Raw genomic sequence first — 17,405 nt, 5'->3', positions numbered from 1 at the left:
ACCGAGGCTCGGTTGAAAAGGAAGGCCAAGATATAGGAATCTGACGTTGCACAAGGAATGACTAGAATCGAAAGAGTCTATACACCTGAACACCTGTGAGGTTCAAGTAAGGAGGCCACTACTAGGTAGCCTATCATTGAGACCGGGCCAGATGACCTGTGGAGGAAAGTGCAGGCAAAGGAGTACTCTGTTGTTGACCATCTAAACAAAGTCCCTGCTCAGATATTTATTCTGTCACTATTGCAGAATTCAGAGGCACACAAGAACGCTTTAATAAAAGTGTTAAGCGAGGATTATGTACCCAATTACATCACTGGTGGAGAAATGGATAACATGGTTGGGCAAGTACTAGAAAGTCATAAGATCATCTTCTATGAGGATGAGCTACCACCTGAGGGGCTGAATCACAATTGAGTATTACATATTACGGTGCAATTTGAAGACAAGTTCATTGTCAGGGTCTTGGTTGATGGAGGTTCGAGCCTAAATATTTGTCCATTGGACACTCTGAAAAGGTTGGACAAAGGTTAACATGAGATACGGGTAGGAAGCATGAATGTGAAGGCTTTCGATAGGTCCCGGAGGGCCACGATCGGGGAAATCAACATTTGCTTGCAGATGGGGCCAACTTGGTTCGACGTTGAATTTCACGTGCTTGACATACCAACCTTATATAATCTTCTGTTAGGCCGGCCATGGATCCATGCCGCTGGAGCTGTGCCTTCCACACTACATCAAGTCAGGAAGTTTGACTGGCTGCCAGGAGGTAATCATTCACGGAGATGGAAATAACCCCATCTACCATAGTCAAACCATCCCGACCATTGGACATAGAAGGAGGCTAGGAGAGGAAACCTATCATCACATTGAACGGGTAAATGCCATCGAGAAGGATAAGTGATGGAGTAACAAAATAGAAAGCATACTAGCATGGTCCGGATATGAACCCGACAAAGGATTAGGAAAAAACCTCCAAGGTATCACCAAACCAATACAGCTGAAAAATCATGGTACCACTTTTGGGCTCGGATACCAGTAAACATGGCAAGAGTACAGGGATTGGCAAGAGGAAGAAGGCCTCACTATTCAAACCATAAAGAAGGGAGTTGTTCTCAGAAACCGGACCGCCACACCATCCCGAGCCCGCCGAGTCCCTAGGTAGCTTGGCAGAATTTATTCTATAGCCATTCTAGGCATTTAAGATTTCCCGTAATTTTGTTTTAAGCTTTACTTGTTTCAAAACAAATGCTCGATTCATCGAGCCGTACTTTGTCCGGACGATTTTTCAATTTTAATCAAATGTATTTTCTCTTTATTATTCACTACTATCTTTACATTTTTCCTTTCTACAACGTTATTATTACTTTTTCTGATGAACCAATGACTGTGACATGTAATGAGGCAACGCAACATGAGAATAGTGATTCAGAGGAAGAAGATGAGATACCCGAGGAAATTGTCAGAGAGGTTGAAAATTTTAAGAATAAGCCTAAGTCCAATCTGGACAAGACCAAAGCAGTAAATTTGGGAGACATCGAGACCGTCAAGGAGACTTGCATCAGCATCTACTTGTCATCGACGGAGAAGGAAGAGTACATTCGGTTCCTAAAAGAGTATGAGGATATTTTCGCATGGTCATATGATGACATGACCGGCCTGAACACGTCCGTAGTGGCTCACAAACTGCCTATTAATCATATATGTCAACCAGTCAAGCAGAAACTTAGAAAGTTCAAACCAAACATGATCCTGAAAATCAAGGAGGAAGTTACCAAGTGGATCAAAGCCAAAGTTCTCAGGGTGGTTGAGTACCTAACCTGGTTAGCTAACATTGTGCCAGTTCTGAAGAAGGATAGGAAGGTCAAAGTATGTATTGACTATCGAGATTTAAATAGAGCAAGTCCCAAGGACAACTTACCACACCAAATATACACATCCTGATCGATAATTGAGCCAAGCATGAACTCCAATCCTTTGTAGATTGCTTCACGGGTTATCACCAGATTTGGATGGATGAAGAAGATGCAGAGAAGATAGATTTCATCACACCGTAGGGTGTATACTGTTACAATATAATGCCATTCAGTCTGAAGAATGCTGAGGCCACTTACATGAGAGACATGACAACTATCTTCCATGATATGATACACAAAGAAATAGAGGTGTATGTGGACGATGTCATTATCAAATCCAAGAGGGCCACAAATCACATAGCGGACATGAGAAGGTTCTTTGACATACAACTTGAAACTAAACCCCACAAAGTGTGCATTCGGGGTCCCCGTAGGAAAGTTACTGGGATTCTTTGTTATCGTCAAGGGATTGAGCTGGACCCGTCTAAAGTCAAGGCTATTCAGGAGTTACCACCACCTAAGAGCAAAAAAGACGTGATGAGCTTCCTAGGATGTCTCAACTACATCAATCGCTTCATAACACAATCCACAGTCATATGTGAACCCATCTTCAAGATGCCGAGGAAGGATGCCGAAACAAGCTGGACAAAGGATTGTCAGAAAGCTTTTGACAAGATCAAGGAGTACCTATCCACACCACCGGTCTTGGTCCCGCCAGAGCCAGGATGGCCTTTGATACTCTATCTATCTATATTAGATGGAGCCTTCGGATGTGTTTTAGAACCACATGATGAGACAGGAAGAAAGGAGCAAGTCATATATTACTTGAGTAAGAAGTTCACACCTTATGAAGCACAGTACTCTCTGCTGAAATGCACTTGTTGTGCTTTGACCTGGATAGCTCAGAAATTGAGGGACTACTTTTGCGCCTACACCACATATCTTATATCCAGGATGGACCCTCTAAAGTACATATCCAGGAAACCCATGCCGATTGGAAAGTTGGCCAAATGGCAGATATACTAAGTGAGTTCGATATCATCTACGTAACTCAAAAGGCAGTCAAGGGACAAGCATTGGCAGATCACCTTGCTAAAAATTCAGTAGGAGGAGTATACGAACCGTTGAAAACATATTTTCCTGATGAAGAAGTGCTATTCGTAGGAGAAGACATTACCGAAGTATATGACGGTAGGAGGATGTTCTTCGATGGAGCTGCAAATTTCAAAAGAGTAGGCATTGGAGTAGTTTTGGCATCAGAAACGGGTCAGCATTATCCAGTATCTTCTAAACTTAGATTTCCCAGCACCAACAACATAGCAGAATATGAAGCCTGCATACTAGGACTCAACATGGCAGTCGACATGAACATTCTAGAGCTGCTGGTGATCGGTGATTTAGATTTGCTTGTGCACCAGGTACAAAGAGAATGGGACACCAAGAATTCCATGATATTTCCATACCTACACCATGTGCGGGAATTGAGAACGAGGTTCACAAAGATAGAATTCCGACATGTGCCTAGAATTTAGAATGAGTTTGCCGATGCATTAGCCATTTTGTCATCTATGATACAACATCCAGATAAGAATTATATTGATCCCATTCCGGTAAAGATCCATAATCAGTCGGCATATTGTGCTCATATTGAAGAAGAAACGGATGGAAAGCCTCGGTTCCATGACATCAAGAAGTACTTATCGAAAGGAGAATACCCGGAGCATGCTAATCACATTCAGAAACGCACATTCCGGAGATTGTCAAATCACTTCTTCCACAGCGGAGGGAACTTGTACAGAAGAACTCTTGATTTGGGTTTACTAAGATGTGTTGACGCAAATAAAGCTTTTAATCTACTTGAGGATGTGCATGCTGGGACCTATGGTCCACACATGAATGGTTTTTTCTTGTCTAAGAAGATACTCAGGGCAGGTTACTTTTGGATGACCATGGAAACAGATTGCATCCAATATGTCCACAAATGCTTTCAATGCTAGGTGCATGTCGATCTGATAAAAGTACCACTAAACTAGCTCAATTGCAACGAGCTCACTTTGGCCATTCGCCGCCTGGGGAATGGATATTATTGGTCTGATTGAGCCCACTGCTTCAAACGGACATAGGTTTATTCTGGAATAAATTGATTACTTAACAAAATGGGTAGAAGCTGCATCTTACAAAGCTGTAACCAAGAAAGTTATCACAGATTTTGTCAAGGATCATATCGTTTGCCGATTAAGGGTTCCTGAGTCCATTATTACTGATAATGCCGCCAATATCAACAATGATTTGATGAAGGCCATATGTGAAACTTTCAAAATCAAGCACAAGAATTCCACAGCCTACAGACCTCAGATGAATGGAGCAGTAAAAGCCGCCAATAAAAACATTAAGAAGATACTAAGGAAAATGGTAGAGAACTACAAACAGTGGCATGAGAAGTTACCATTCACTTTGTTGGGATACCGCACTGTAGTTTGCACATCAACCGGAGCAACTTTTTACATGCTGGTTTATGGTACCGAGGCTGTCATCCCAACCGAGGTAGAGATTCCTTCTTTAAAAATCATACAGGAAGTTGAACTCAGCGATGCAGAGTGGATAAGGATCCGCTATAAGCAATTGGCCCTTATAGATGGAAAGAGGATGAACGCAGTGTGTCACGACCAACTTTATCATAACAGAATGTCCAGAGTTTTCAACAAAAGGGTCAAACCAAGGCAGTTTGCACCAGGTCAGTTGGTGCTGAAGAAGATCTTCCCACATCAAGATGAAGCCAAAGGAAAATTCTCACCCAATTGTCAAGGTCCGTACATGGTCCATAAGGTGTTAACAGGAGGATCACTCATACTTGCAGAAATAGATGGAGAAATCTGGCCAAAACCAATCAATTCAGACGCAATCAAGAGATACTATGCCTAGATTACTTTATATTTCTCTTCTAATGTAATTGAACTACGCTTGACGTAATTCCCGCTTAAGAGGGGATACATAGGCAGCATTATGGGTTCGGTCATATCATAATAAATTTTTCATTTTCGCCAAGATCAAAAACTGGGGTAGAATTTTGAGGAGGGTCCTCAAAATTTTCGAGCAAGTCCAGCCAATGCCAATATATGTCAGACAATCAGTAACCAGTTAAGAGACTGGGGCAGAATTTTGAGAAGGATTCTCAAAATTCCGAGAAGTTTCGGCAAGATCCATTATCTGCAAATGGTCAAAGATCATCTACCAAACTGGGGTAGAATTTTGAGGAGGACCCTCAAAATTCCAATATGAGAGAGGTGCAATGCCTTCGAGATGTGTTACAGTCACCAGTTCATCAAAAATTACTTGATATATGAGGCTAATCCTTGTCTCCATACTTACATGAGTCTAATCCTTGACTCTATGAGGCTAATCCCTGCCTCCATACTTGCATGAGGCTAATCCTTGACTCCCTATTTGCATGAATCTAATCCTTGACTCCATGAGGCTAATCCATGTCTCCCTACTTGCATGAGGCTAATCCTTGCCTTCCCATATGCATGAGGCTAATCCTTACCTCCATAATTGCATAAGGCTAATCCTTGCCTCTCCATTTGCATGAGGCTAATCCCTGCCTCCCTATTTGCATAAGTCTAATCCCTGACTCCATACTTGCATGAGGCTAATCCTTGCCTCTCTATTTGCATGAGTCTAATCCCTGACTCCATACTAGTATGAGGCTAATCCTTGCCTCCCCATTTGCATAAGGTTAATCCATGCCTCCCTATTTGCATGAGTCTAATCCCTGACTCCATACTTGCATGAGGCTAATCCTTGCCTCCCCATTTGCATGAGGCTAATCATTGCCTCCCTATCTGCATGAGTTTAATCCTTGACTCCATGAGGCTAATCCCTACCTCCACACTTGCATGAGGCTAATCCTTGCCTCCATATTTGCATGAGTCTAATCCTTAACTCCATGAGGCTAATCCCTGCCTCCCTACTTGCATGAGGCTAATCATCACCTCCCCATCTGCATGAGGCTAATCTTTGCCTCCCTATTTGTATGAGTCTAATCACTGACTCCATACTTGCATGAGTCTAATCCTTGCCTCCCCATTTGCATAAGGCTAATCCCTGCCTCTCTAGTTGCATGAGTCTAATCCCTGACTCCATACTTGCATGAGGCTAATCCTTGTCTCCCCATTTGCATGAGGCTAATCCTTGCCTCCCTATCTGCATTAGTCTAATCCTTGACTCCATGAGGCTAATCCCTGCCTCCATACTTGCATGAGGCAAATCCTTGCCTTCCTATTTGCGTGAGTCTAATCCTTGACTCCATGAGGCTAATCTCTGCCTCCCTACTTGCATGAGGCTAATCCTCGCCTCCCCATCTGCATAAGGCTAATCCTTGTCTCCCCATTTGCATGAGGCTAATCCATGCCTCCCTATTGGCATGAGTCTAATCCCTAACTCCATACTTGCATGAGGCTAATCCTTACCTCTTTATTTGCATGAGTCTAATCCCTGACTCCATACCTGCATGAGGCTAATCCTTGCCTCCCCATTTGCATGAGGCTAATTCTTGCCTCTCTATTTGCATGAGTCTAATCCCTGACTCCATACTTGCATGAGGCTAATCCGTGTCTCCCTATTTGCATGAGTCTAATCCCTGACTCCATGTTTGCATGAGTATAATCCCTGACTCCACACTTGCATGAGCCTAATCCCTGCCTCCCTATTTGCATGAGTCTAATCCCTGACTCCATACTTGCATGAGTCTAATCATTGCCTCCCCATTTGCATGAGGCTAATCCCTGCCTCCTCATTGCATGAGTTTAATCCTTGACTCCATGAGGCTAATCCCTGCCTCTATATTTTCATGAGGCTAATCTCTGCCTTCCTATTTGCATAAGTCTAATCCTTGACTCCATGAGGCTAATCCCTGCCTCCATACTTGCATGAGGCTAACCCCTGCCTTCCTATTTGCATGAGTCTAATCCTTGACTCCATATTTGCATGAGTCTAATCCCTGACTCCATACTTGCATGAGGCTAATTCTTGCCTCCATACTTGAATGGGGCTAATACTTGCCTCTCCGTCTGTGTGGGATTAAGCAATGTCCCTCTTTGCACGAATATTGCTCTATTTCTAAGTACTCTTTATTCGTTTTTCAATCGGGCTAAGCTCTGCCCTCCATTTCAAAAGACTAAACATTGTATTGATAACATCATGAAAATTCCATATCATGGGCTGAAATATCGGCAAACTATCCAAAGACGTCATAGTCTAAAGGCATCATCCTCGTAGTCGGAAGACACCATGCCATGGCCTGAGGATCTCTCAAACTTGCATATCATTATTCAAAGGCGTCATGGTTCGGAGGCACCATCTTCATGGACCGAGAACATCATTTCATGTCCTATGAATCCCTCACTAAATAATTCATGGCCCAGGACGTCATGGTCTGAGGACGTCATCTTCAATCGTCCGAAGACAACCTTCATGATCCAAGGGGAATTTGCATCATGTTTGATTTTTTGCAAATACATGCTTGTAGCATCTTCTATCTGCAAATAACCAGTGAGCAACCGCTATCATAGCAGGAGAGATCTCACTCCAGTTCCCTCCAACCATCCCGATCTTTAACCGCTCACCATAGCCGCTTCGACATCGCGTGTCCGTTCTTGCAATAATTTCATCAGCATATTCCGCAGATGAACCCAGAACTACACATGGCCTGATTCCTGTAAACTAGGGATATATAGGAAGCTCGAAGACCGGAGTCAGGCCCCTGTCTTCCAAATCATCCCGACCGGTCAAAATTAGCCATTATTTCTTTACCCGAAAACTCTTTCATCCTTCTCGGGTAAAGAGGGACAGCTGTTGATACCCAATTTTCCCTACATATTTTTAATATGCATAAATACTTTTAAAATAGCATATATATATATAATGCATATATAAGCATGCACAAAGTTTTCTTTTATAATTTTTCTATAATTTTAAAGATTTTAAATTGATTTATTTCTCCCCCTTTACTCATAAAATCCCTGATAATTACCCCTAAAATTATTATTGTGGTAATTTAGTCATTTAAATTCTATATTTATGCCAAAATATTGCTAAAATAGTTTTAGTGCATTTTTATAATTGCATTTTGCATTTTTAAAGCGAATTTCCATATAATTGTAATATTAGTCCTATTAATGTACAATTACATTTATATGCATAAAATTGATCTTCTATATTTTTAAAATGTTATATATCTATTTTAAAGAATTTTAGTACACGAAATTATTTTTTAGAAATTATTTATTATAAATTAAATGGGATTAAATTGGCTATTTAAAATATAGCCAGATTGTATTTCAATTTTAGCCTTAACTGAACCCAACACCCCAACTCAATTTCGTATTAAATAACCTGACCCAGGCCCTAATTACCCCTACCCGACCCAAAACCTATCAAATCTTTAGATCAACGACCCTCATTCGTTCTTGCCTTTTTTATTCCAAACGACCCCCCAACCCTAGCCATTTTTCCAAATCCGTCGCCCTAAGATCTTCTCTTCTCTTAATAACTCTCAACCAAACCCTAGCCTTTCAACCACCGACCTCTCCTCTCCGGTCATCTCCGGTGACCTTTCATCGTCTCCTAAGCCTCCAATGGCTTCTCTCATGCCATGTCTACCTCCTCTATGATCTTCAAAGGCTCAGGTCCATGCCGACTTGCATCCATGGTTCGTTAATTGTCTGTTCTTGGCTATTCCAGTGTGATTTCGAGCAAAATCATGTTGTATCTATTACGATCCTTGGGATTCTAGATAGGTTCTTTCCTCTCTAAGGGTTTCTTCTGAACCCCTAGTTTCTTCCTATATCTCTTAGATCTGTACAGATCTAAGACGATTTGAGTTTGTTTCTTTAATGTTTTACACTGTCCTTGGAACTCTTTTGCAAGAATCGTTGACTTCAAGTGTTTTTCACCTTCTTCTAAAATTAGGGTTTCGGAACTTCTTTTAAAATTTTGTTTAACTGATTCTTTGTGTTTAAACTTCTATTTCTTGCATATTTTTGACTGATTTAATGATTTTACTACATCTTCAAGTGTTTGATGTGTTTATTTATATTTGACCGCAGCGCATGTATGATTCATGAGCAGGTAATAGATGCATCTATAGTTTACGTCATTCGACCCTCTGGCAGTGCACAGTTTAAATATTTGTTGGATCGGATCGTAGGACCTCGACATGATTTGCGCTGCTTGTATTGCTTGACTTGCAAATTTATAAATGATGATGTTGCCTCCCTGACTTGAGATAAATGTATAAATGATGAAAATGAATTTAGAAATTTCATATTAATGAAAGAATTGTTTACTTGTTTCATGCTATTGAGTTACAACCGTTTTTATAAAAATCCTCGATTTACTATATTATCGGTATATTATTGGACCACTAGTGTCACGACCTTGAATTTCCACCCTCGGAAGTCGTGATGGCGCCTACTAATGTGAGCTAGGCAAGCCAGTTACTGAACAGATTACATTTATCCATTTTTATACCTTTTTAGCATTTATAAAGCAATAATGTGAAAAATAACGGAAATTTTTTATAAGCGGAAGAAATGTAGTAAATGTTTATAAGTCTAATATAACTGTTTAAGCCTTAATCACCCAGAACTAGTGTCACAGTACCACAGACGATCTAAGAGTGTTAAATACAAAGTCTGAAAATAAAAGATACACTATCTCTGAACTAAAGAAATGAAATAAGAAGTAAAGGATAGAGGAGACGCCAGGACCTGCGGACGCCTACAGGTCTACCTTGGATCTCAACGTGGACTAAAAGAAGCCACCCAATCTATGGTCCAAAAGCTGCTCCGGGATCTGCATACAGTGCAGTGTGTAGTATCAGCACAACCGACCCCATGTGCTGGTAAGTGCCTAGCCTAACCTCGGCAAAGTAGTGACGAGGCTAGGACCAGACTACCAAATGAACCTGTGCAATTCAACTATATACAGCGGAAACGAAGAACAGTAATAACAGTCAAATATGGGAGGGGTAGCATGTTTTGGGGGAGATACCAATTCGGAATAGAAAGACAATAGGTATTTGACAGAACAATATATCTCGAATATCAACAGAGAACCAGAAATCAATAAATGCACGGCATCACCCTTCGTGCTTTTACTCTCGTCCTCACTAAGCAAGCAAGTAATGAAAATGTACACGACATCACCCTTCATTCTTTTACTCTCGTCCTCACCATATAATCAATATAATCGGCATGGAATGGTACATCGTGCGGCACGGCATCACCCTTCGTACTTTACACTCTTCCCTTACAAATCATACACGGCATCACCCTTCGTGTTTTAACACTCTCTTACCAAAACAATGCACGGCATCACCCTTCATGCTTTAACTCTCTTCCTTACCCAAATAACAATCACAAACAATAGGGAAAGGAAATAAATGAAGTTACAAGAAGAATCCCAGCAAGGGAATAATAATTTAACAATAAGTCCTGGCATGGGACAACATCAAAACAACAACAATATCCTGGCAAGGGAGTCAATATAGTGATTCTTTTATCCTTTCCACTTTTACTTTCACAACTCGTTATACAACTTGAGCCAACGCTCCTCAATGTTCATAGGTCACAATTCCTTTCACAAACTTTGCACCACAAAGAGAAATCATCACCAAGGCATGAAAAATACAACGAAGTCATGATAATCGCAATATAAGACTCATGGTCATGCTAGACACCAAGGTATAGATACTCGTCACCATGAATATACGTCGTACTCAACAATTATCACATAGCAAGTAGGACTCGACTCCTAATCCCTCAAGTTAAGGTTAGATCAAACACTTACCTCAAACTTCCACGGCCAACTCAAGCCTCAAACACCGCTTTTCCTTTTGAATTTGGCTCCAAATCAATTGTATCTAGACATAATCGACTTAAGAACATCAATAAATGCTAAACAATTCAATTCCAAGGCTTAAATATAGCTTTCCAATAATTCTTCCCAAAAAGTCAAAAATTGCCCCCGGGCCCGCTTGGTCAAAATACGAGGTTCGGACTAAAACCCGATCACCCATTCACCCACGAGCCCGAATATATAATTAGTTCCAAAATTCGACCCTAAAACGAAGTCTAAATCCCAAATATACAAAAAGCCCTAACTCTATCCAAATCCCTAATTTTCTACCCTTAATCTCATGTTTTAGGCCTAGAAATCTAGTGGGTGTTGATAAAAATGGAAGAAAACGAGCTTAGGATTACATACCTATGAAGCTATGGTGAAGTTCCTCTTCAAAAATTGCCCAAGAGGTATGGAGAAGAAGAAGTTTATGAAAAATAGTGAAACTCCCGTAATACATTCTATTTCTGAACTTAAAATAACTGCGCGGATTTAGGTCTATGCGTTCGCGATAGGCTTATCTCGTTCGCGATGAATTAAGCCTGAGTGGCCTTTGCGTTCGCATCTAGATGGTCGCGTTCGCGTAGGGTATAATTCCTCTCCCCCTGCCCAGCTTATAAGCCTTCGCGTTCGCGATACTAGACCCATGTTCGCGAAGGGAAGACCCCCCCAAAGCTTCGCGTTCGCGACCTAGGTCTCGCGTTCGCATAGAAGGAAATTTCCTTCGGCCTTAATAACTCATCGCGTTCGCGAGGGTCCTCCCGCGAACGCGAAGAAGAAAATACCAGAATACCAGAACCTGAAAAACCTGCAACATTCGAAACTCACCCGAGCCCTCGGGGCTCCAACCCAAACATACGTACTAACTTAAAAACACCATGTGAACTTATCCGTGCGATCAAGTCGCCAAAATAACCCCTTAAACGATGAATTAAACCTCAAAATCAATGAAATATTTCAAAACTTCTTAAAACATCAAATTTTGCATTTAAGCTCCGAATCACGTCAAATGACATCAATTTCTTATCAAATTTCACAGACTTATCTTATTTCACATATAAGACCTATACCGGGCTCCGGAACCAGAATACGGGTCCGATACTATCAAATTCTAAATACATTTCGTTTCCAAAACTCATAGAAATTTCCAGAAGACAATTTTCTTTAAAAATTCATTTCTCGGGCTTGGGACCTCGAAATTCGTTTACGGACATACGCCCAAGTCCCATATTTTTCCACGGACCCTCCGGGACCGTCAAATCACAGGTCCGGGTCCGTTTACCCAAAATGTTGATCGAAATCAACTTAAATGCATTTTAAGTCAAAATTTTAACATTTTCACAGATTTTCGTATAATAGCTTTTTGGCTACGCATCCAGACTGCGCACGCAAATCGAGGTGATGCTAAAAGAGGTTTTTAAGGCCTCAGAACACAGAATTCATTTTAAAAATAAGTAATGACCTTCTGGGTCATCACAACTAGTAAGTGTCGAAGTCGACCTCGCGTCACTACTTCTTTGAGATTAGACGGGATACTTATTGGGTACATGTTATTTTTGTACTCATACTACACTTGCTGTGTATTTTTGTTGCACAAGCACATGTATGTCAAGTGGCCTAGTTTGGCGCAGTGGCATGGTTGATACGGAGACTTAGGTGAGTTGCACTTCTCGAGATGGCCCGCAGCCAGCAGAGTCACCTTCAAAGTACTGTATTGTATTTACTCTACTATTCAATTTATATTTTGGATGGTTATTGTATTACATTGTTTCCTAAAAATTGTTCTTGCACTTGTGACACCAGGTTCTAGGATGACTATGAGATTATTCAATATTAAGTTTGTTAATGACATCATTATTTATTCAGTGAATTTCATTATTTATTGTTTAATGTATAAAAATAATTTCAATAAATGCTAAAATAAGAATTTAATTAACTTCTTGGTGTTGGCTTGCTTGGTAGTGGTGTCCGGAGCCATCACGACCCTTAGTGAATTTTGGGTCGTGACACATAAAGCTAGATCTCAAACCGGGTACGTGTTTACATGTGGAGGTACTGTCATATCATGGCGCTCCACAAATCAATCTATTATTGCTACTTCTTCAAATCATGTTGAGATAATAGCTATTCATGAAGCAAGTAGGGAATGTGTATGGTTGAGATCAATAATTTATTTTATTCGAGAAAAATATGGTTTGAAATGTTAGAAAAGACCCATAATTTTATACGAAGACAATGTTGCATGCATTGCCCATTTGAAGGGAGGATTTATAAAAGGAGAAAGAACAAAGCACATTTTACCAAAATTATTCTACACACACGATCTTTAGAAAAATGGTGACATTGATGTGCAACAAATCCGTTCAAGTGACAATCCAGCAGATTTATTCACTAAATCTCCGCCAACTTCAACTTTTGAAAAGATGATATACAAGATTGAAATGCGGAGACTTAATTATTTGAAATAATTTTTTTATCAGGGGAAGTAAAATACGCAAGCACTCATTTTTCCTTACTAAGATTTTTTTCCACGGGGTTTTTCTTATAAGGTTTTTAATGAGGTACCTAGCAATGCGTATTACTAAATATGTGTACTCTTTTTCCTTTACTAGAATTTTTTTCCACGGGATTTTTCCTAGTAAGATTTTAATGAGGCACATTATCTTTTAATGAATATCCAAGGGGGAGTGTTATAAATATATAGTATATTATGGATGTTCATTTATTACTCCGTTGTAAATAAGCTTCCTGAAGAACCTTATCCATATGGGACTCCGCCGTAAATATGTTTATCTATTTAGTACTCTATTAGAAATAAGCCTCCTGAAGAAGCTTATCATTTCGGTACTCCGTTATGGATAAATATTACCCCCGATAGAAGATTATCTATATCTGGTACAGTAGTAGCTTACCAACAACTTACACAACAGCTTACAAGCAGCAGCTTACACAGTAGCTTGCAGTAGCAACTTACACAGCAGCTTGCAGTAGCAGCTTACACAGCAGCTTGCGATAGCAGCTTACACATCAACTTGCATTACCAGCTTACAAGCAGCTTGCAGTAGCAACTTATATAAATAAAGGAGATTTCAGTTCATTATGTATATCAGTTTGAAAGTTGAATAATATATCAGTTTCTCTCTATATTGTCGTTAGTTTATTTACTTTACAGTCGTTATTTTATAACACTCTATAATTATTGCTCACATTATTTTAAGGCAGGTACGAGTACACTTTATTATCTTTGCTTTTGATATTATATATAATAATAAAAAATAATAAACTATACATTTTTATACTAAATCGAAAACCATTTTCACATAAAAGGAAAAAAACACTAAGGCTTCTCCAATCTTAAACACTATTTTTACACTTATGACAATTAACTCCAACCTATTATACTATTTGTTACACACACACACAAAAAAAAAATATATCCCTTTTACATTCTTCTCTTTCTTCTATATTATATTTTATTTTATTTAAATTGTATTTTTTTATTTCATAAAATAAATCCTTTTTTACATAATCATCCCATATAATTCATATTCTTTTATTATATAACCATCTAATATATAACTATTTTATACCATAAATTTTTAAATAACATAAATTGTAAGCAAACATTATACATTATACATCTTAATGGATAATTCAAATAAAAGTGAAATCATCTATAAAATATAATCATATAAATACTATATTAGTGTAAAATAATTCAAATAAAAGTGAGTATTTATTTTATAGTTACTTATACTTTATTTGTATATATTTACTTACAGTTTTCGTTCAATTTTTTTAAAAAATATTATAGATTAATCAAGCAAAATATTTACTTATGCAAGACCCGGACTACAAAAAAAGTTTTAAAATCATGTATGGGATATGTTGAAGGATTTTGAGAAGCTTAAAGATGTCAATGCTGGAAGAAAAAAAGTTCGAAAGCAAGCTCATCTTTTATATCATCGAAGTTTGAGACTTCTACTCCCGATTCACCTCCATCTCCTAACTTATCATTATTTTCACTAAATTTGAATGAGGATGTTGTATGTGATTCCACATCACTAGAACGCCCTATCGGGATGAAGAAAGCAAAAATGAAGAGAAAAATCGGTGAAAGTTTTTCATCTGCTATGAAATTGGTCCTATCAAAAAATAATCAGCTTGTTGAGTTGTTGGAAAAGTCAAGTGCAGTCAGGCAGCGAGATATGGAGATAAAAGGTAGAGCTTTGAAACTAAAAGAATTTAAATAAAATTTTATTGTCGAATTTAAGTTCTATTAAAGATCCAAATATTCATGAATTTATTTGACAAGAACAAAAATGAATAATGGATAAAAGGAGTCAATAATTTCAATAGCCACAATCACATCAATCATATGCCCTGTACCTTCAATATTTTAATGATATTGGTAGATATGGAGTCGACCTACCAGTGTACTAAATTATTTTTATAATTTTTTAAATTATTATGCTATTTAATGTATTTTCAATTTTAATCTATGTCAGTCGCTAATTTATTAAATATTTATTTTTGTGCTATTTAATTAACTTTGTGTTAATTAAATAAAGTTTAATTAACTGGTAGTTAATTAAACACATGACTGGTAACACCACAGACTTTCTTCCACTAAAAGCCCTGCAAGGAGGGAGTGTATCCTTTGGCAATGGCAAAAAGGGATACATTCTTGGAGTTGGAAAAGTTGGGAAGTCACTCACTCATTCTATTGAAAATGTGTACTATGTCAATAGGCTTAAGTACAGTCTCCTGAGTGTATCTCAAATCAGAGATAAAGGAAACAAGGTGGAATTCTTGTCCAAAATATGTATAGTCACTGACCTTGTGACTAGTGAAATAGTACTGTGGCCAAAAGATACAATAACATCTATGTTGCTGATTTCGAATCTTTACAGAGTAGTGATCTGAGTTGTCTGAAAGTTGTTGATGATGTTGAACTATGGCACAGAAGACTGGGCCATGCAAGTTTTTCCCTTCTGAACAAACTAATTCAGAAGGACCTGGTCCATGGTCTGTCTATGTCACAATTTAAGATGCAAAAAAACTGTAATGCTTGTGCTAGAGGAAAACATGTGAAGTCCTCCTTTAAGTCTAACAGAGATGTGAGCACCTCAAAGCCACTTGAGCTTCTGCATATGGATCTGTGTGGACCTACGAGGGTGCAAAGCAGAGGAGGAAAAAGATACATTTTCGTAATTGTGGATGACTATTCCAGATTCACATGGACTCTGTTTCTTAGAACAAAAGATGAAACTGTTGAAGTGTTTGTGGCCTTTGTGAAGAAGATCCAGGTGAAAATGGAGTCTAGAGTTGTATGCATTAGATCAGATCATGGGACAGAATTTGACATTATCAAATTTGATAAATTCTGTAATGAAAATGGCATCACTCACAACTTCTCAACTCCCAGAACTCCCTAGCAAAATAGAGTAGTAGAAAGGAAGAACAGAACTCTGGAAGAAATGGCAAGAACAATGCTGATTGACAGTGGAATTGCAAAGAACTTCTGGGCTGAAGCTGTCAACACTACCTGCTACTTAGTGAACAGGTGCATGATCAGATCACTTCTGAACAAGACCCCATATGAATTGTTGAATGGAAGAAAACCCAAGCTAACTCACCTGAGAACATTTAGATGCAAATGTTTTGTTCTCAACAATGGAAAGGATCAGCTTGGTAAGTTCGATGCCAAGAGTGACGAAGGAATATTTCTTGGTTACTCTTCTCAAAGCAAGGCCTACAAGATATATAACAAATGGACTCAATGTGTTGAGGAAAGTGTCCATGTTATTTTTGATGAATCGCATCCATCACTTGAGAAGAGTACTGAGGAAGATCAAGATGGAGAACGCTTACTCGTTCCTGGTGAAGTCATTAACATGACAAATGGAAAGGCAGATATGATAAGTCAAGTAAAGTAGCCAAATGAAGACAACGCTACCTCATCATCAACAGAACCAAGCACTTCAATTACAACCACTGAAGCTGAAGAAAGAGTGGTTGATGCAGTTCAGGGAACTCTACTAGCACCTGCGAGAAGGATAGAGGAAAATTAGCCAAACATACATTCCTCCTCTCAGAATAAACCTCAGGCGTCCAACTGGAGACATCAAAGCGCTCACCTTATAGACAACATAATCACTCCTCTAAATTTCGGAGTTCAAACCAGGTCAAGAGCCAGAAATTCACTTGCCTTCTCAGCCTTTCTCTCCCAGATAGAACCCAAAAATATCAAGGAAGTCTTGAAAGATGCAGATTGGATTACAGCCATGCAAGATGAGTTGCATCAGTTTGAGAGAAACAGTGTGTGGCACCTGGTACCTAGACCCCCAGATCGAACCATTATATGAACCAGGTGGGTTTTCACAAATAAGCTCGATGAACATGGAATTACCACAAGGAACAAAGCCAGTCTAGTGGTCCAACGCAACAACCAGGAGGAAGGGATTGATTATAATGAAACGTTTTCTCCAGTGGCTCATATGGAAGCTATCGGAATTCTAATCACTTTTGCATCTCATATGGAATTCACCTTGTTCCAAATGTATGGACCTTTCCAATTCTAGAACCAATTTTCTTTCAATTGTTCCAACTCTTTGTTTTATTTCCTTAAACTATATCTTCACTGCGATC

At 39.1% G+C, this 17,405-nt stretch overlaps 1 protein-coding gene across 1 annotated transcript; it reads left to right on the top strand.

Annotated features, from left to right (window-relative positions):
* The first annotated feature begins 2,075 nt into the window (after positions 1–2,075).
* LOC138876350 (uncharacterized) lies at positions 2,076–16,192 on the top strand. The gene is made up of 5 exons (XM_070155262.1): positions 2,076–2,710; positions 2,755–3,245; positions 4,018–4,265; positions 15,342–15,557; positions 15,668–16,192. Exons 1-5 carry the CDS (start codon positions 2,076–2,078, stop codon positions 16,190–16,192), a joined length of 2,115 nt encoding a protein of 704 aa, XP_070011363.1.
* Positions 16,193–17,405: the final 1,213 nt, after the last annotated feature.

This window comes from Nicotiana sylvestris, chromosome 8, assembly GCF_000393655.2.
Source record: "Nicotiana sylvestris chromosome 8, ASM39365v2, whole genome shotgun sequence".
Classification (NCBI taxonomy): Eukaryota; Viridiplantae; Streptophyta; class Magnoliopsida; order Solanales; family Solanaceae; genus Nicotiana; species Nicotiana sylvestris.
The sequence above is the reverse complement of the archived record's forward strand: the minus strand, read 5'-3'. Positions and strand labels throughout refer to the sequence as shown.

Coding starts and splice junctions, on each gene's coding strand:
- LOC138876350 (XM_070155262.1), top strand. CDS start 2,076: ATGCCATTCAGTCTGAAGAATGCTGAGGCCACTTACATGAGAGACATG. Junction 4,266..15,341: donor AGAAGATACTAAGGAAAATG/GTAGAGAACTAC, acceptor ATTAACTGGTAG/TTAATTAAACACATGACTGG. Junction 15,558..15,667: donor TCAGAGATAAAGGAAACAAG/GTGGAATTCTTG, acceptor GAATCTTTACAG/AGTAGTGATCTGAGTTGTCT.